Source organism: Indicator indicator, chromosome 29, assembly GCF_027791375.1.
Source record: "Indicator indicator isolate 239-I01 chromosome 29, UM_Iind_1.1, whole genome shotgun sequence".
Taxonomy (NCBI): Eukaryota; Metazoa; Chordata; class Aves; order Piciformes; family Indicatoridae; genus Indicator; species Indicator indicator.
The window spans coordinates 143,560-162,869 of NC_072038.1; the positions used below are offsets into that span (position 1 = coordinate 143,560).

Consider the following 19,310-nt stretch of genomic DNA (forward strand, 5'->3'; position numbering starts at 1 on the left):
TCAGCCTCTCCTCACCAGGCAGTCTCCAGTCCCTTCAGCATCCTTGGAGCCCTCCCTTGGACTCTCTCCAGCAGATCCCTGTCCCTCCTGAACTGGGGAGCCCAGAACTGGATGCAATATTCCAGGTGTGGCCTCACCAGGGCAGAGCAGAGGGGGAGAGACCTTCCCTGGATCTGCTGGACACACTCTTAATGCCCCCCAGGACCCCATTGGCCTTCTTGGCCCCCAGGGCACATTGCTGTCCCATGCAGAACTTGTCATCCCCCAGCACTCCCAGGTCCTTCTCCACAGGGCTGCTCTCCAGCAGATCCCCTCCCAGCCTGTACTGCTGCAGTTTATTGCTCTTTTCCAGAAGAAAGACTCTGGAGTTACCACAGCTCACTGACAGGAGAAGTTGAGTGGAGTTAATAGCAGAGAGGAATGAAAACAAGCAGCAGAAGCAGTCTGGGGTTTGATTCATGGCATGACAAGGTTGGGCTTCAGCTGCTCCATGCAAAACCCAAAGCTGTCTGCATGCTTCACACAACAATGGCATGAAGGGAGGAGTCCAGCAGAAGGTCAAGGAAAGGGGAAGTTTTTTTCTACTCTGCCATAGATTCTTACTGGGATTCCTCCTTCAAGTGGTTGCAGCACACACTTAATCCCTGCCTTCCTTGTTGAGAGCTGCTGAAGGTGAGGCAGAGCCTCCTCCAGCCCTTACCTGCTCCTTGGTCTGGGCTTTCTGCACGTAGTCCCTGCCCACCTTGATGCGGGGTGTCAGAATGGCCCTGGTGAACTCCATCACGTTCATCCCCAGCAGATGGCAGAGTTTCTGTGCAACTGGAAAGAGAGAAAGAAATAGGAGCACTGGGATCCTCCACAGCAGCAGTGCCAGCAGAGCAGCCCCTGGCGACGCCTGCCATGTGCCAGCCTCAACTCTGAACTGCTGCTGGCTGAATGAGCAGATCGGGAGATGTGCTTCTATGTCTGCAGAGATTGTTCCCCCCCCACCCCCGAGCAGAACACCACTGGATTTCCTCTGGGGAGGGTGGGAGACCCCTTGGTACCTAGGAGACACCCAGCCCAGGTACCAGAGTTCATTTGTTATGTTAACAAGGAAGCACAGGGTGAGGACACCACAGATGGGACAGCACCCTGTGCTGGGCACTGGTGAGGCCACACCTTGAATCCTGGGTTCAGTCTTGGGTCCCTCACTCCAAGAAGGACATTGAGGAGCTGGAGCAGGTCCAGAGAAGGGCAATGAAGCTGGGAAAGGGTGTGGAGAACAGGGCTGGGGAGGAGCAGCTGAGGGAACTGAGGGTGTTTAGTGCAGAGGAGGCTGAGGGGAGACCTCATTGCTCTCTACAGCTCCCTGGAAGGAGGCTGCAGTGAGGTGGGGGTTGGGCTCTTCTCCCTAGTCTCAGGTGATAAGAGAGGAAATGTCCTGAAATTGTGCCAGGGGAGGGTTAGGTTGGAGATGAGGAAAAACTTCTTTGCTGCAAGAGTGGTCAGGGATTAGAAGAGGCTGCCCAGGAGGTGGTGGAGTCCCCATTCCTGGAGGTGTTCCAGAAACCTGTGGCCATGGCACTGTGGGACATGGTTTAATGGCTGTGGAGGTGTTGGGTTGATGGCTGGACTGGATGATCTCAGAGAGCTTTTCCAACCCAAACAATTCTAGGACTATGAACTGCATCAGATTGCACATGGTGAGAAGCTGTGCTGCAGCTGAGGCAGTGTCAGGGCAGTGCTGCTGTCAGACTGCAGCAGAACACAGCTGAAGCTATGTACAATATGGGTTTGTCCTGGGTTAGAGAGAAGCACAGAATGGATCAGGCTGGAAAAGACTTCTCAGATCAAAGTCCAACCCTTACCCCAGCACTGCCAGGGCACCACTAAACCATGGCCCTCAGCACCACATCTGCACAGCTTTGAAACCCCTTCAGGGATGGGGACTCCACCACTGCCCTGGGCAGCCTGGGCCAGGCCTTGACAACCCTCAAGGGGAAGAAATTGTTCCTCATGGCCAACCTAAACTTACCCTGGGGCAACTTGAGGCCCTTTCCTCTTCTACTGTGAGAACCTCACCACAAGCAGCAGCTCACTCTTTCCACAGCATGAACTCTGCTGGTGTCACACTCACTGAAACGTGTTCCCCACACCATTGTCCCACACTGCTGCTGCCAGCACCCCTTCTTCTACAGAGCTCCCCAGCAGGTGAGGTGTTTATGATTCTAAAAAGGAAAGTGACACTAGAGGTATTTTTAGGTCTGGGGAAGTGCTGCCCTTTAGCAGGAAGCCCTCCACACCATCTACTAAGTGCTTTAACTCCTTGTCTTTGTCATCTGACAGCTCTTTGCTTGACTCTCAGCATGAAAAAAACTATTTTTATAAACCAGGAGTGGAAAAGAGATTTGCATACCAACATACAAAGCTTCCTCTGCATTATTTCTTTGGGTTTTGCTGGTATTTAAGAGACAACAACTTGCTTTTTGTGCTGAGATTCTCTTTGTGTCCATAGAGACATTAGAAAGGGTTCAGGAATCAACACCACGGGTAACACCACAACTGGAGCCATTCTTCCACTGCAGGTACACACAGGAGCACTTCACACAATCATTCTGGCTGGAAAAGACCTTCAAGATGACCCAGTCCAACCATTCCCTAGCTCTACCAAGGCTGCTGACAAACCATGGCCCTCAGCACCACATCTCTGCATCTTCTAAACACCTCCAGGGAAGGGCATTCAACCACCTCCCTGGGCAGCCTGTGCCAGGCTTTGAGAACCCTTTCAGAGGAGTAGTTTCTTATGATGTCCAACCTAACCCCTCCCCTGGCACAATGTCAGGCCATTCCCTCTCCTCCTGTCACCTGACACTAAGGAGAAGAGCCCAACCCCCACCTCACTGCAACCTCCTTGCAGGGAGCTGTGGAGAGCAATGAGGTCTCCCCTCAGCCTCCTCTTCTCCACACTAAACACCCCCAGTTCCCTCAGCTGCTCCTCCCCAGCCCTGTTCTCCAGACCCTTCCCCAGCTTCATTGCTCTTCCCTGGATCTACTCCAGCTGCTCAATGTCCTTCCTGGACTGAGGCCAGCAACTACTGAACTTTACTCCACGCCTGTTGCTGGGAGCAGGCCACTGCCCTGAGCAGTGAGAACCAATTGCGGACCTTCTAGAGGCCTAGCCATTTAGGACCATTAGGGAAGAGGACACAGACAGGACTGGAGCTGTGCATGTCAGCAGGCCCTGTCCATGACAGTCAGTTCCCAAACTGCCTTGCCCAAAGAGCCTGTAAGAGGCTGGTACTGAAGTACCAAAGCAAACCAGCTGAGAGCTGTGTCAGAAGCTCTCTTTCTTTGTGTGGATGCACTCCTGAGGAAGCTGCTGGCACTGCAGCTGGATGAATTAAAGCCCAGCCATGCCATCATGCCACAGGTTTTTCTAAACACAGCATTCTGATGTCCAAGCCATTTGACTGGGGAAGTTGTGCTTGGCTGCAGGGCTCTTATTGTTGGCAAGAAAAGTGCTGTCAAGAACCAAAGCAAACAAAATGATTTAATCCTGCACTTCTTCCTAGGCCTTCAGACTTTGGAGATGATAATAAACAAGACTCCAAGTGAAATACTCCCTCGAAGTCTAGCAGCATTCACGCCAACAGCATCAGTGCTGCCGATGGATACTGACACTGCTCTGTGGGACAGGAATGGAAGAGTTTCACTGATTGCCTGTTGGCTACTGCCACAGCTGTCATGGCCTCTTTTGGCACAGAAGGCTACGAAGGAAGTGGAGAAGACTGTTCTGCACTTTCAAAGCTATGCACTGAGAAAACTACAGCTCAGCTCCAAGGCAGCCAAAGGAACGTGAGCAACTCACCAGTGTTCTCTGGCATGGAAGCCTGGTCAGTGTTCCTCTCCTTCTTGAAGGAGATGTTTCCAAACTGCAGCACTGAAGACACCACTTTCAGCATTGCTGTGGTAAGAAGAGACATAGCACAGAGTTACTGCATGGTGGGGGCTGAAAGAGACCTCTGGGGATCATCCCATCCAACTTCCCTGCTCAAACTGGGCACCCAGAGCAGCTCGCCCAGGGTCACAATGGCCCAGCTGGGGTTGGAAGCTCTGCACAGGAGACTCCACAACCTCCCTGGGCAGCCTGCTCCAGGCCTCCAGCACCCTCACAACAAAGAATCACAGAATGGGTTGGAAAGGACCTCAAAGATCACCCAGTTCCAACCCCCCTGCCATGGAAACCTCCCACTCCAGGCTGCTCAAGGCCTCATCCAACCTGGCCTTGAACACCTCCAGGGAGGAGGCATCCACAGCCTCCCTGGGCAACCTCACTGGAAAGAATTTCTTCCTCATATCCATTCTCAATCTGCCCTCTTCTAGCTCAAAGCCATTGCCCCTTGTCCTGTCACTACAAGCCCTTCTCAAAACTCAAGAGCTCAGAGTATGAGTTGAAAAGGAAATAAAACTTTTACTGCATTTTTGGGCAAGTGGCTTCCTTCACAGATTGGTTTGGGTTGGAAGACACCTTCAAGATGATCCAGTTCCAGCCCCCTGCTATGGGCAGGGACACCTCCCACCAGCCCAGCTTGCTCAAGGCCTCATCCAACCTGGCCTTGAATATCCCCAAGGGAGGGGACATCCAGAACCTCCCTGGGCAACCTTGAATTCAGCTCTAGCTCATGGCAACCAAATATTTGCTGCAGGCTCTCAGGAACCTTAAGCAGCATTAACTTTGGTGCCATTAATTAGCAGCAGTGTGCCAGAGGGGAAAAGTGGACTTTGAAAAGCCAAGAGGTTGAGTGACTTACACAAGATCTCCTCATGTGAGAAGCCCATGATGTGCATGGCCTCCATGGTCTCCTGGAAGTTATCCTTGTCTTGTTGCCCAGGAATGGGGATGTAGCCATTGGATAAAAACCTGTAGTTGTTAAATCCTTCCAGCAGCAAGTCAGCTGTATTGGGGAGAAGGGGAGAGGCAGAAATGTAAGCTCAAGAAGTGCTGCTCACAGCCACCCGTGCTCTGCTCTCACTGCATGCACAAACTCTGCCTTATGCAAGCAGTTCTCACAGATGGCTGGGAGTCAGCAGAGCAGCTTCTAAAACTGAATGTGCCTTAAAAGCTGAGGCCAGATACCCAGAATCTCTCTGTGTAGCTTTACATTAGCTGTTTAACACATTCAGCCTGACAACAGAACCTTCCCCAGCTCAGATCTAGCAGAATCTCAAACTGGAATATCCTAAAGGAAGCATCTCTGTTGAAAGCGAACTGAGAGAGGCAGAAATGGAGTTAGGAGCTGCTCATTACCACATCAAGGATGCTGCACACCAGTTTATCTCATACAGGAAAAAACAGTTGATCAGTTCTCTGAAGTCTGCACCTTTAGAGGCTTTCACTTATCACAACCTAACAGAAATTCCCAGTTATCAAAGGGGAAAAAAAAAAAAAAAAGAGTAGAAGATAACCAACATCCTGCTGTGAGGGCTAGAGACAGCTGCAGAGTTCACAGCTTCACAAAGTGCATTGGGTTGGAAGGGACCTTAAAGGGCATCTTGACCAACCTGCAGTCAGCAGGGACACCTCCAACTAACTCAGGCTGCCCAGGGCCACAGCAAGTTTGACCCTGAATGTCTCCAGGGATGGGGCCTCAGCCACATCCCTGAGCAACCTGTCCCAGTATTTAGCCACTCTCATTGTGCAGAACTTCCTCCTGGTATCCAACCTAAATCTGCCCTGCTCCAGTTTCAAACCATTGTCCCTCATTTTATCCCCACAGGCCCTTCTGAACAGTTCCTCCCCAGCCCTCCTATAGGTCCCCTTCAGGTACTGGAAGGCTGCTCTAAGGTCTTCAAGGAGCCTTCTCTTCTCCAGGCTGAACAGCCTCAACTCTCTCAGCCTATCTTCAGAGAAGGGCTCCAGCCCTTCCATCATCTGCTTGGCCTCCTCTGAACCAGCTCCAGCAGTTCCATGTCTCTCTTGTGTTGGGGGCCCCAGAGCTGGACACAGCTGAGGCCTCCAGGTGAGGTTTCAGAGCAGTTATGAAGGGAAAAATAGCAGAAGATAATGAGGATGGTGCTGTGACAGCTGAAGGCAGCTGCAGGGTTTCACTGTGGTTTGGCCAGAGGGCTGCTTCCCTGTTGAGCTTCCAGGCACAGCCCAGGACAGACACAGTTGTCACTGCTGACCAGGTTTGTTATCTACCAGTTTCCATTTAGAGATTCCCAGTTACAGGCTGCCCAAACTGGACTTTGGCAGGTAGGAGCTGGTTGCTTGAAATGCAACCACTGCTTGATCAAGCCCAGGACCGACTTCAAAGCAGAGTCACCTGGCTTCTCCCTCTCCTTCTAAAATCACTGCTTCAGACCCCAGACCAGCTCAGCCCCCACTGTGTGAGCACTGACACAAGTGGACAGAACAGGTTTCACAAAGGAGGTTGTGCACTTACACTTGAGGTGCTCTCCTGCTCCAGCCAGCAGCTGATAGAAGATGTGAAACGTCCTCTCGTCCTTCGCCTGACGGACTGCGCGGGACTTCTCCAACAAGTCTGGGCAGAACTGGAGTCAAGGACCTTCTGCAAGCCTGGGCTAAAGACAGCTCCTGCAACCACAGCCTGCAAAGCAGCCTACAGAATTCCTTCATGACCAGGCAGAACTTCAATGGTACTGACAGGACTAAGGCAAATCTGAGTGGTCAGGAAGGTGAAGCAAGATAAGAGCTTTGCTGCTCAGACCAGGAGCAGCTCACACTTCACAGCAGCAAAATCATTGCTGGGGTGGTGACTGCACTTCCCTGCTGCAATCCCTTGGGTTAGAAAAGCTCTCTAAGATCATCCAGACCAACTATCAACCCAGCACCACCATAGCCATTAAACCAAGTCCCCAAGCACCATGGCCACAGGTTTCTGGAACACCTCCAGGGATGGGGACTCCACCGCCCCCCTGGGCAGCCTCTGCCAATCCCTGACCACTCTTGTACCAAAGACATTTCTCCTCATCTCCAACCTAACCCTTCCCTGGCACAATTTCAGGCCATTTCCTCTCCTATCGCCTGAGGCTAAGGAGAAGACCCCAACCCCCACCTCACTGCAACCTCCTCTCAAGGAGCTGTAGAGAGCAATGAGGTCTCCCTCAGCCTCCTCTTCTCCACACTAAACACCCCCAGCTCCCTCAGGTGCTCCTCCCCAGCCCTGTTCTCCAGACCCTTCCCCAGCTTTGTTGCCCTTCTCTGGACCTGCTCCAGCTCCTCAATGTCCTTCTTGGAGTGAGGGACCCAAAACTGACCCAGGATATTAGGAGTGGCCTCCCCAGTGCTGAGTACAAGGGCATAATCCCTGCCCCACTCCTGCTGGCCACACCATTGCTGATCCAGGCCAGGATGTTGGTGGCCTCCTTAGCCAGCTGGACACATTTGAAAGGATCTGCTGAAGTCCAAGTGGAAAGGGGAGCTGGCTGCTCATTCTCAGCCATTTCTATTAAGTTCAGATCTGAACTCTTCATCCCAAAGCCAAGCAGCTGCACTCAGCAGTGCTTTATCTGCAGGACATTTGCAACTCCTCCCAAGTGTTGCATTTTCACACACAACCTGCACTGCCTGCTCCCAAATTCCCTTTGGGCAGCAGTGTCCAACAAGCTCCTATAAGCTGTGAGCTTAGGGAAGTTTTTTTATATCTTGATATTGCATATTGGAAACCAAATGTGGGGTAGGACATGGGTTTGGGATGACAGAGATCAGTGAGCAAGGTTGAGGTCTTGTGATAAAAGAGGTTAAGTCCTCCTGGCTTCACAAAGCTCTAAACAACGCAATCCAGCTGAAAAATCATAAAGGAAAAAGCTGCCTTCACCCCTCTGCTGAATGAAAATCCTCATCTACCATCACAGGATATTCTGAGGAACTGGAGAACCTCCCCAGCCCTTCTGGGAAACTGTATTTTGTGACAGTTCCAAACATAAAATGGTTTAGGTTGGAAGGGAACTTAAAGATCATCCAGTTCCAGCCCCCTGCCATGAGCAGGGACACCTCCCACCAGCCCAAGCTGCTCAGCACCTCATCCAACCTGGCCTTGAACATCTCCAGGGAGGGGACATCCACAGCCTCCCTGGGCAACCTGTGCCAGTGTCTCACCATCCTCAGTGGAAAAAATTTCTCCAGTCTAAATCTGCCCTCTTCCAGCTCAAAGCCATTGTTCCTCATCCTGGCACTCCCAGCCCTTGTCCAAAGTCCCTCCCCAGCTCTCCTGCAGCCCCCTTCAGGTACTGGCAGGCTGCTCTCTAAGGTCTCCCTGGAGCCTTCTCTTCTCCAGGCTGAACAGCCCCAACTCTCAGTCTGTGCCCATAGGGGAGGTGCTCCAGCTCTCTGATCACAGTCTCACAGTATATCAGAGGTTGGAAGGGACCTCCAGAGCTCATCCAGTCCAACCCCCCTGCCAGAGCAGCATCACCCAGGGGAGTCTGCACAGGAATGCATCCAGGTGGGGTTGGAAAGGCTCCAGAGAAGGAGACTCCACAACCCCCCTGGGCAGCCTGCTCCAGGGCTCTGTCACCCTCACTGGAAAGAAGTTTCTCCTTGTGCTGAGCTGAAATCTTCTCTGTTCCAGTTTGTCTCCATTGTTCCTTGTCCTATCACTGTGCACCACCCAGCAGAGCCTGGCCCCCTCCCCTTGACCCCCACCCCTCAGCTATTGATAGACATTGATCAGATCCCCTCTCAGCCTTCTCTTCTCCAGACTAAACAGCCCCAGGGCTCTCAGTCTCTCTTCCCAGGGGAGATGCTCAAGTCCCCTAAGCATCCTCCTGGCTCTCTGTTGGACTCCCTCCAGCAGGTCTCTGTCTCTCTTGACCTGGGAAGCCCCAAACTGGACACAGTACTCCAGGTGTGGTCTCAGCAGGGCAGAGTAGAGAGGTAGAAGAACCTCCCCAGCCCTGCTGGCCACACTTCTCTTGCTGTACCCCAGGATCCCATTGGCTCTCTTGGCCACAAGAGCACATTGCTGTTCCATGCAGAACTTGCTGCCCACCAGCACTCCAAGGTCTGTCTCTGTGGAGCTGCTTTCCAGCAGGGCAGCCTCTAACCTGTCCTGGTGCCTGCTGTTATTCCTCCCCACATGTAGGGATCATTGTCAAAACTAACCTTAAAACCAAAACTGAGTGAGGAGACAGAATCCCAGCATGGTGAGGGTTGGATCATCCAGTCTAAAAGTTAAAGCAGGGCACCCATAGCAGCTTGCCCAGGATCACAATGGCCCAGCTGAGGGTGGAAGCTTGCCAAACAAGGAGACTCCACAACCTCTTTGAGAAGCCTGCTCCAGGCCTCAAGCAGCCTCATGACAAAGAAGTTTCTCTTCATGGCCAGGTGGAGCCTCCTGGCTTCCAGTTTGTGCCCATTGTCTCTTGGCCTGTCCCTGGGCACCACTGAGCAGAGTCTGGCCCCAGCCTCTTGCCCCCCACAGCTCCTTCAGCTCTTGCTGAGCATTGCTCAGCTCCCCTCTGGAGCTGCTCTTCTGCAGGCTCTCAGCCCCAGGGCTCTCAGCCTTTGCTCCTCACAGAGCTGCTCCAGGCCCCTCAGCAGCTTTGCAGCCTCCTCTGGAGGCTCCAGTAGTTCCCTGTCTCTCTTGAACTGGGAAGGCCAGAACTGGACCCAGTTCTCCAGATGTGGCCTCAATGGGGCCCTGTAGGAAGAACTGAGGGCTTCAGCAGCAATTCCCAGCAGGTCCTGTGTTACTGAACTTGTGCTGTTTTCTAGGAGACCCTAAACCCCAGGAGGTGTCCCAGCACTTCCAGCTCTATCCCTCTGTTATAAGCACCACCCTCATTCCAGGTACAGAGCTGTATCTGCAGTGCTGGTGGGAGCAAAGCCCAGCTTGTGGCCAGGAAGGTGTTTCCCTAGCAGGGATCACATTTCAGTGATTTCCCTGTTGAGCTCAGCCTGGTTTTGGGGTGTTCTGAAACTGCAGCACATTTCAGAGTGCAGCCCTCTACGGTATCAGGTTTCTGAACAGGAGCAGCAGGCTGAGGTGAGGATATTTGCTCAGCCTCTTTGAGAACAAAGAAAAAGAAGGATCTTGGCAGAGGAATGCAGCCCTGTGGTAACCCTTCCACTGCATTCCAGTCACAGAATCAGAATGTTAGAAGTTGGAAGGGACCTCAAGAGCTCATCAGGTCCAGCCCCCCTGCCAGAGCAGCATCACCCAGGGCAGTCTGCACAGGAATGCATCCAGGTGGGGTTGGAAAGGCTCCAGAGAAGGAGACTCCACAACCCCCCTGGGCAGCCTGCTCCAGGGCTCTGTCACCCTCACTGGAAAGAAGTTTCTCCTCCTGTGGAGCTGAAATCTTCTCTGTTCCAGTTTGCCTCCACTTGACCCCCACCCCTCAGCTATTGATAGACATTGATCAGTCAGCTCCAGGGTTGAAAACAAAACACAGGACACTTGCACCTCCTAACATGGCTTGGAGCAGGATACAGGTCTCAATGTTGGCCCCCACGATGTACCCAGTGACGTCGAAGTTGATCCTGATGAACTTGCCCTGCAAAGAGAAGGGATTGGGTTGTAATTAATGATGGCTTTAATTAAGGCAATGCTGTTGACATACAAACACAACCCTACTTGCAGTCACAGGACAAGAATTTCACCCAGTGAAAATTTTGCATGGAATCATAGAATCAGTCAGGGTTGGAAGGGACCACAGGGATCATCCAGTTCCAACCCCACGCCATGGGCAGGGACACCTCACACTGGATCAGGCTGGCCAGAGCCTGCAGGGGTTGGAAAGGACCTCTGGAGACCATCAAGTCCAAGCCCCCTAGCCAAAGCAGGGCCACCTAGGGCAGGGCACACAGGAACACATCCAGGTGGGTACTGGAAGTCTCCAGACAAGGAGACTCCACAACCTCTCTGGGAAGCCTGCTCCAGGCCTCCAGCACCCTTACACCAAAAAGATTCTCCTCATGTTGAGGTGGAACTTCCTTGGTTCTAGTTGATGTCCACTGCCCTTTATCCTACATCAGGGCACCACTGCCAAGAGCCTGACCCCTTCTTCTTGCCCCCCACCCTTCAGATATTTATCAACATTGATCAGATGCCCTCTCAGTCTCCTCTTTTCCTTTCCATGTGCTCAGCCACCACTCCATAGAGCCATAGAGTTTGGAAGGGACCTCTGAAGATTGATTCCAAATCCCCTGCCAAAGCAGGACCACCTAGGGCAGGTCACACAGGAACACATCCAGGCAGGCCTTGAAAGTCTCTAGACTTCAGTGGGACATCTTATGCTGCACACAAACCCTTCCTGAAGATGAATGGCTGTTTGCCTCCAGACTTAGCAGTACCTGAGTAGCTCTTCTGAAAGCAAAGCCCAATCTCTGACAAAAACACTGGCACTGACAAAACACACCCAGGCTGAAAGCAACCCAGAGCAAGAAGAGATATGTCTACAGGAGATCTTTTGGTGCCTCAAAAGTGCTTGACCTGCAGCCATCCTCAACCCCAGTGTGCTGCCCAGCCCAGCCAGTTTCAAACCCACAGGGGCTGCTCTCTGCACAGACTGTGTCCTAGCAGGTGGTCAAGAAAGGACAGAGAGAAACAACAGAATCATGGAATAGTTTGGGTTGGAAAAGCCTGGATAGAGTCCAGCCACCAACCCAGCACCACCATGACCATTAAACCATGGCCCATAGTGCCATGGCCACACATTTCTGGAACACCTCCAGGGATGGGGACTCTACCACCCCCCTGGGCAGCCTCTGCCAATCCCTGACCACTCTTGTACCAAAGACATTTCTCCTCATCTCCAACCTAACCCTCCCCTGGCACAATTTCAGGACATTTCCTCTCTTATCATCTGAGAGCCCAACCCCCACCTCACTGCAGCCTCCTCTCAGGAGCTGTAGAGATCCATGAGGTCTCCCTCAGCCTCCTCTTCTCCACACTAAACACCCCCAGCTCCCTCAGCTGCTCCTCACCAGCCCTGTTCTCCAGACCCTTCCCCAGCTTTGTTGCCCTTCTCTGGACCTGCTCCAGCTCTATGTCCTTCTTGGAGTGAGGGACCCAAAATTGAACCAGGATTCAAGGTGTGGCCTCCCCAGTGCTGAGTACAAGGACACAATCCCTGCCCCACTCCTGCTGGCCACACCATTGCTGATCCAGGCCAGGATGCTGGTGGCCTTCTTGGCCAGCTGGGCACACTGCTGGCTCATCCTCAGCTTCTGTCAGTCAGCATCCATCCCTCTGTCCTTTTCCACCAGGCAGATAGATTCCAGGTACTCTGCCCCAAGCCTGCAGCATTCATGGGGTTGTTGATCCCCAAGTACAGGACCCAGCACTTGGCCTTGTTGAAGCTCAGCCAGCTGACCTTGGCACATGGATCCAGCCTGGACAGATCCCTTTGTAGATGCTTTCCTACCCCCCAGCAGATCAACAGTGCCACCCACTTTAGTGTCTCTGCTAGCTTACAGAGGGTGCCTCAGTCCCCTCATCCAATCATTGATGAGGATGTAAAGAGAACTGGTCCCAGCACTGAGCCCTGGGGAGCACCACCAGTGAGCAGCCACCAACTAGAGTTAACATTCCCTATCACTCTTTGAGCCCAGCCATCAGCCAGTTCCTAACCCAGCAAATGCACTGCAAACTGGAGCCTTCCTTTCCTGAAACACTGCCTCTGGTAGAAGAAAAAGAGGGGAAAAAGAAAAAACAAGAACTGATTTGACAGGAGCCCTGTTTCAATCCTTCCTGCTCTCACCAGCAAGCAGGCACCAGGCTGGCACTTCCCTGCTGCATGCTGAAGCCTGCTAAGCCTGCATGGGCTGAGGAACAGCACTTCCCACTTTGGGGGAGGGTGGATCAACTTTTTAAAGCAGGTTTTAAAATGGTTGTTAGCAGAGATGATTTTTTCTGCATGAGATAAAACCATCTGGAGTGCATTATCCTGGCTGATGTATAAAAATAGAGCTGGAGCCATCCCAGTGATTATGTCCACGCCAGCAGACTGCAGTAACACAAACCAGATGCTCAACATCAGCTAGGGAAGAAGCCCCCCAGTAAAGACCAATGGCAGCCTGGGCTGCATCAAAAGCAGAATGGCCAGCAGGTGGAGAGAGGAGGTTCTGCCCCTCTGCTCCACTGAGACCTCACCTGCAGTGCTGTGTCCAGCTCTGGGGCCCCCAACACAGGAAGGGGAAGGAGTCTGGAGGAGGCCACAAAGATGATCAGAGAGCTGGAGCAGTTCTCATACAAGGACAGGCTGAGGAAATTGAGGCTGCTCAGCCTGCAGAAGAGAAGGCTCTAGAGAGACCTGAGAACAGCATTTCAGCATCTGAAGGGGACTGACAGAAAGGCTGGGGAGGGACTCTTCAGAAGGGCTTGGAGTGATAGGAGGAAGGGTAATGGTTTGAAACTGGAGCAGGGCAGATTCAGGTTGGACATCAGGAGGAAGTTCTGCACAGTGAGGGTGGGGAGAGACTGGAACAGGTTGCCCAGGATGTGTTTGAGGCCCCATCCCTGGAGACTGTGGCTGTGGCTCTGGGCAGCCTGCTCTAGTTGGAGTTGTCCCTGCTGAGTGCAGGGGGGTTGGACAAGATGCCCTTTGAGGGTCCCTTCCATCCTGATGGAATCAGTGAGTCTGTGAAATTAGGAGAATCTGTGATGCATTCCAGACATGAACATGGAATCATTGCAGAGGGAAACCTGTTGATGTGCTAAATCCTATAGCCAGCAGACAGCAGCATCAAGCACTGAAGACCATAACATGGCTATAAAATTATCAAAGCTGAACTTCAGCAGTGCTCTGCTCTCCCTTCCTGACTGCAAAGGCAGGGATTGAAGGGATTGAGGCAGCGAGTTTTCCAGAGTCCTTATCACTGGAGTTGAGTTCATACATCATAAATCCAAGCAACTGCTGAAGCATTGAGGCAGCCAAGAAATCTTTTAGTTGTTCTGTGAATTCGAGCTTTGTTCTCACAGGAAAAGAGATTTAATAGCTCCTCCAGAGCCCCAGAGCTGTACTGAAAACATCTTCCCCTGAAATAGGAGCCTGGGTTTTTTTCCCCTTCAAAGGAAAGGAAGTTTCAGAAGTGGTTTTTAGCTACTCACCCCCAGTTCCACCCTGCTGCTAAAACAATAGAATACATCAAAAGTGGTTATCTGCCACCAAACAGCAGGCACTGACCCAACAACAACATCAGTCAGACACAAGAGTGCTCAGCACCTTAGAGCCATAAAAGAGTTTTGGTTGAAAAGACCTTCATGATCACCCAGTCCAACCATCCTCAAGCTCTACCAAGGCTGCTGCTAAGCCACAGCCCTCAGCACCACATCTCTGCATCTTCTGAGCACCTCCAGGGATGGGCATTCAACCACCTCCCTGGGCAGCCTGTGCCAGGCTTTGAGAACCCTTTCAGTGAAGAGGTTTCTTCATGTGCCCAAACCAAACCTCTGGTGCAACTTGAAGCTGTTTCATCACTTGTTCCTTGGGAGAAGAGCCCAACCCTCACCCGGCTCCAGCCTCCTTTCAGGGAGCTGTAGAGAGCAATGAGGTCTCTCCTCAGCCTTTTTTCCAAGCTGAGCACCCCTCAGCTCCCTCAGCTGCTTCTCCCCAGCCCTGTTCAACAGACCCTTCATCAGCTTTGCTGCCCTTCTCTGGACCAGCTCCAGCACCTTCTTGGAGTGAGGGCCCCAAAACTGAGCCCAGTGTTCCAGGTGTGACCTCACCAGTGCCCAGTACAGGACAATCCCTGCCCTGCTCCTGCTGGCCACACTGTGGCCAATCCAGGCCAGGATACTGGTGGCCTTCTTGGCCACCTGGGCACAGACTGTCTCTTCTTCAGCCACTGCCAACCAGCACCCTCTTTGTTCATGCTAGTTACAGCCCAGCCCTATGGCACAGTTATGTTTGGTAGACTCTGAACACCAGATGGGGTCAGGCATGGTTGAAGTTAGTAAGTAGCCAAAAGGCACAGCACTGTGGCCAAGCACCTTCAGTGAGCCCAGCACAACACAGGCAGCACTGTAAGCACTGGGACAGGGATCTGCTCCAGAGAGTCCAAATGAGGGCTACAAGGATGCTGAAGGGACTGGAGCACTGCCTGGTGGGGAGAGGCTGAGAGCCCTGGGGGTGTTCAGTCTGGAGAAGGCTGAGAGGAGATTTAATCAATGTTTATCAATATCTGAGGGCTGGGGGTCAGGAGGGAGGGGACAGGCTCTGCTCAGCTGCACCCTGGGATAGGACAAGGGGCAATGGATGGAAACTCCAGCACAGGAGGTTCCACCTCAACATGAGGAGGAACTTCTTCCCTGGGAGGCTCCCAGAGCACTGGAACAGGCTGCCCAGAGAGGTTGTGGAGTCTCCTCCTCTGGATACTTTCCAGACCCATCTGGATGTGTTCCTGTGTGCCCTGTGCTGGATTCCATGGTCCTGCTCTGGCAGGGGGGTTGTATTCAAAGGTCTCTGGAGGTCCCTTCCAACCCCTAACATCCTCTGCTCCTGTGTAAGAGAACCTGAATTCGTGGAGAAAAGAGAACACAGAAGTGCCTGACACTGACTGGAGAAGCTCCCAACAGGGAATTCCTCCTGAGCAGAGGTGCAGCTGCACAGACAGGAGGAGTCACTCACGAAGCGAGAGGAGTTGTCGTTTTTCACTGTCTTGGCATTCCCAAAGGACTCCAGGATGGGATTGGCCTGAAGAAGCTGCCGCTCCAGTTCCCCCTAAAAGGCAAACAGAAAGCAGAGGTGAGCAGAGTGCACAGGCAATGAGGAGGTGGTTCTTCCTAACAGTCATTTCACCCAGGCTGGGGCAGGGAGAACACCTTCAGAAGGGCTGAGCACCTTCCCCTCACTCCTAAAGAGCCTCCTCCATCCCTTGAGGAGTGCCCTTGGGTTCTTGCTTGGCTTTGGGATGGTTTTTCAGAAGCACACAGAGACACACACAGAGCACTGACCAACAGGACTGGATGGATATTGAAAACCACTGAATATGGAAGAGAGAAGTCCCACTTTGGGCTGATGGAATTAGGCACAGACTTGGAGTGGGAAGAAGAAAACCCAGAGGTACTGGTTTAAGATTTTAGTGCAAGGTTATTTTGAACCTCCCCATTTCAGCTTTTGAACCTTCCCACTCAGGGATTTGACCCTTTGGAATCTCTTTTCAAACTTGCTTTCAGTCATAGAACTGTTTCAGCTGGTAAAAAAAACAACCCTAAGATCATCAAGTCCAACCTGCAACCCAACACCACCATGACCATTAAACCAGAGAGTCATAGTTTGGGTTGAAAGGGACATCCCAGTCCAAATCCTCTGCACTCAGCAGGGACATCCCCAACTAGATCAGGTAGCCCAGAGCCTGTCAAGCCTCACCTTGAATATCTCCAGGGATGGGGTCTCAAACACCTTCCCAGGCAACCTGCTCCAGTGTTCCACCACCCTCACACAGAAAAGAATCATAGAATGACTTAGGTTGGAAGTGACCTCAGACATCATCTACTCCAACCCCCTGCCATGGGCAGGGACACCTCTCAACCAGACTTGGTTACCCAAGGCCTCATCTAACCTGGCCTTGAACACCTCCAGGGAGGAGACAGCCACAACCTCCCTGGGCAGCCTGTTCCAGAGTCTCACCTCCCTCCTACTGAAGAGCTTCTTCCTCAGCTCCAGTCTAACCCTGCTCTTCCTCAGCTTCAAACCATTCCCCCTTGGCCTGGCTCTAGACTCCCTTAGGAAAAGTCCCTCTGCAGCCTTCCTGCAGCATCCCTTCAGGTACTGGGAGGCAGCTCTAAGGTTCCCCCTGAGCCTTCTCTTCTCCAGGCTGAACACCCCCAGCTCCCTCAGCCTGTCCTCACAGCAGAGCTGCTCCATAGACCTTGTTCCTAACATCCAATCTAAATAATAAAATTGCTTTGGTTGGAGAGAGCTCTAAGATCATCCAGTCCAGATCATTGCAACACCTCTGACCTGCAGGCACCTGAGAAGCAGCCAGAAGGGCAGCAGGAGAGGTGAGCAACAGCAGATACAGAGAGCATTCTCCCTTTGCTCAACTCAGGCAATGCTGCTCAGTGTGCTCAGTGCCTTTTGGAAACATTTCAGTTCCAGCCAATGGCTGCAGAGATCCAAAGGACTTCAGGCAATTGCACAACAGCTTCTGGCACTGCTGGCCATGAGGAGGTCTGTGCTGCTTCCATCAGCCCAGGAGATGGGAAAAGATGAGGTTGTCTTCCTCCTCTGAAGGATGGCTTTAGAAGACCCAAAAAGCTGTAGTCTCCAGAAGTGCTGTTTTGGGTGCCCAAACTTGCTTTTTCCAGTGATTTATAGCACAGAGGAATAAAGGCAGCAGAGTGAGCATCAAAGAACAGGGAAGGTAAGTCCCTGAAGGCTTCCACGAGGTCAATCCTTACACAGAAGCATTTAAAGTTCCCTACTTAACACCTAGAAGAGGCTTTTATTTGGATAGTGAAATAGATTTCAGGTTCTCCTGCAAACTAATGGCTGCTCCCTCTTTAACGTAACCTCAAGTTAGATGTTCCAAGCTTGTTTACTTCCAAATGCATTCCCTTTGGGACCATATATTCTCTGAATTCTGAACCAAGGAAGAAATCAAAGCCGTGAGAGGCTTAGCCCAGAGCACAGCAAGCACTGCCCAGGCCACAGTGCCAATGCACCATGTGGCAGGGCTGCCAACATTGGAGTTCTCAGCAGGACCTTTAAATTGACCCAAAACCTCCACAACTGGAGAAAAACTAAATGCCTGTTGGAATCACAGAATTGTTTTGGTTGGAGGAGGCCTTTCAGATCATCCAGTCCAGCCATGAACCCAGCACTACCAGGGCACCACCAAACCATGGCCCTCAGCACCACATCTAACACCTCTGAAACCCCTCCAGGGATGGGGACTCCACCACTGCCCTGAGCAGCCTGGGCCAGGCCTTGACAACCCTTTGGGGGAAGAAATTGTTCCTCACATCCAACCTAAACCTCTCCTGGTGCAACTTGAGGCCATTTCCTCTTGTCCCATCACTACTTGCTTGGGAGAAGAGAGCAACACCCACCCAGCTCCAGCCTCCTTTCAGGGAGCTGGTAGAGGTCTCCCCTCAGCCTCCTCTTCTCCAGGCTAAACATCCCCAGCTCCCTCACCAGCCCTGTTCTCCAGACCCTTCACCACTACACACACATCTGATTTATATTCTCTAATCTTCCTCTGTGAATCCATCAGCAGTGGGCAGGGATTTGCTCCCAGCACTCCTGCTGCTCCCCTCTCCCGCCCATGCTGTCAGCTTCTGCTCCAGCACCAACCCAAGCAGCCTCCCTGCCCTGCTCTACACAGCCTGAAATAAACCACTTGATGTGCATGGAAGGCAGCAAGTGAGTCACAGTTGCCTTCTCAGAGCCCAGCTCCCCTGGAGGGAAGCAGCCTGCCTCCAACACTTGACTCCTCCACACAGCATCCTCCCTGTGCCACCCAAAGCATCTCACTGCAGGCTTGGCACAGCCTTTCCCATGCTTCCCTCTACCACCAGCTTCATCTGGCTTGCTGCAGAACTTCTCAGAAAGGAGAATGCTCCAACTGGATGCAAAAAATGTTCTTAGCAGCTCCTTTTTATGATCACCGCATTCAGGTAGGTCCTGTGATGTGACTGAAGGCCATGAGAGGGAGCAGAGGGCTCCCAGCCTACAGCCAGCCTCCATGGTCTGCAACTTGTAGCCATAACTGAGAACCTGCAAAGCTCTCACCCTACACTAAACAGCTTCTGATTTACAGAATCCCAGCATGGAAGGGACCTCTGGAGATCATCCAGTCCAACCCTCCTGCTAAAGCAGGGCACCCACAGCAGCTTGCCCAGGATCACCATGGCCCAGCTGGGCTTGGAAGCTCTCCACACAAGGAGACTCCACAACCTCTCTGGGCAGCCTGCTCCAGGCCTCCAGCACCCTCACAACAAACAACTTTCTCCTCCTGCTCAGATGGAACCTCCTGGGTTCCAGTTTGTGCCCATTGCCCCTTGGCCTGTCCCTGGGCACCACTGAGCAGAGTCTGGCCCCAGCCTCTTGCCCCCCACAGCTCCTTCAGCTCTTGCTGAGCATTGCTCAGCTCCCCTCTGGGGCTGCTCTTCTGCAGGCTCTCAGCCCCAGGCTCACAGAGCTGCTCCAGGCCCCTCAGCAGCTTTGTAGCTTCAGTTGGTCTCTCTCCAGTGGTTCCCTGTCTCTGGAGTAATGACTCCAGATGTGGCCTCCCTAGGGCAGAGTAGAGGGGGAAGAGAACCTCCCTTGACCTGCTGGCCACACTCTTCTTGCTGCACCCCAGGAAACCATTGGCATTCTTGGCCCTGAGGGCACGTTGTTGGCTCTTTTACAGG

General features: G+C 52.5%; 1 protein-coding gene across 4 annotated transcripts in view; it reads right to left on the reverse strand.

The window, feature by feature from the left end:
* The window catches only part of MYH10 (myosin heavy chain 10), a 128,892-nt gene that overhangs the window by 44,035 nt on the left and 65,547 nt on the right, over window positions 1-19,310 (reverse strand). For 3 of the 4 annotated variants that reach the window (XM_054393715.1, XM_054393714.1, XM_054393713.1), the window contains 6 exons: window positions 15,580-15,672; window positions 10,440-10,503; window positions 6,429-6,527; window positions 4,794-4,937; window positions 3,851-3,946; window positions 701-819 (listed from right to left, as the gene is read on the reverse strand). In XM_054393715.1, coding sequence (XP_054249690.1) covers window positions 701-819; window positions 3,851-3,946; window positions 4,794-4,937; window positions 6,429-6,527; window positions 10,440-10,503; window positions 15,580-15,672 — 615 coding nt within the window. Of the gene's footprint in view, window positions 1-700; window positions 820-3,850; window positions 3,947-4,793; window positions 4,938-6,428; window positions 6,528-10,439; window positions 10,504-15,579; window positions 15,673-18,249; window positions 18,271-19,310 lie in introns of all 4 variants that reach the window. The other variant, XM_054393716.1, reaches the window with a different exon arrangement.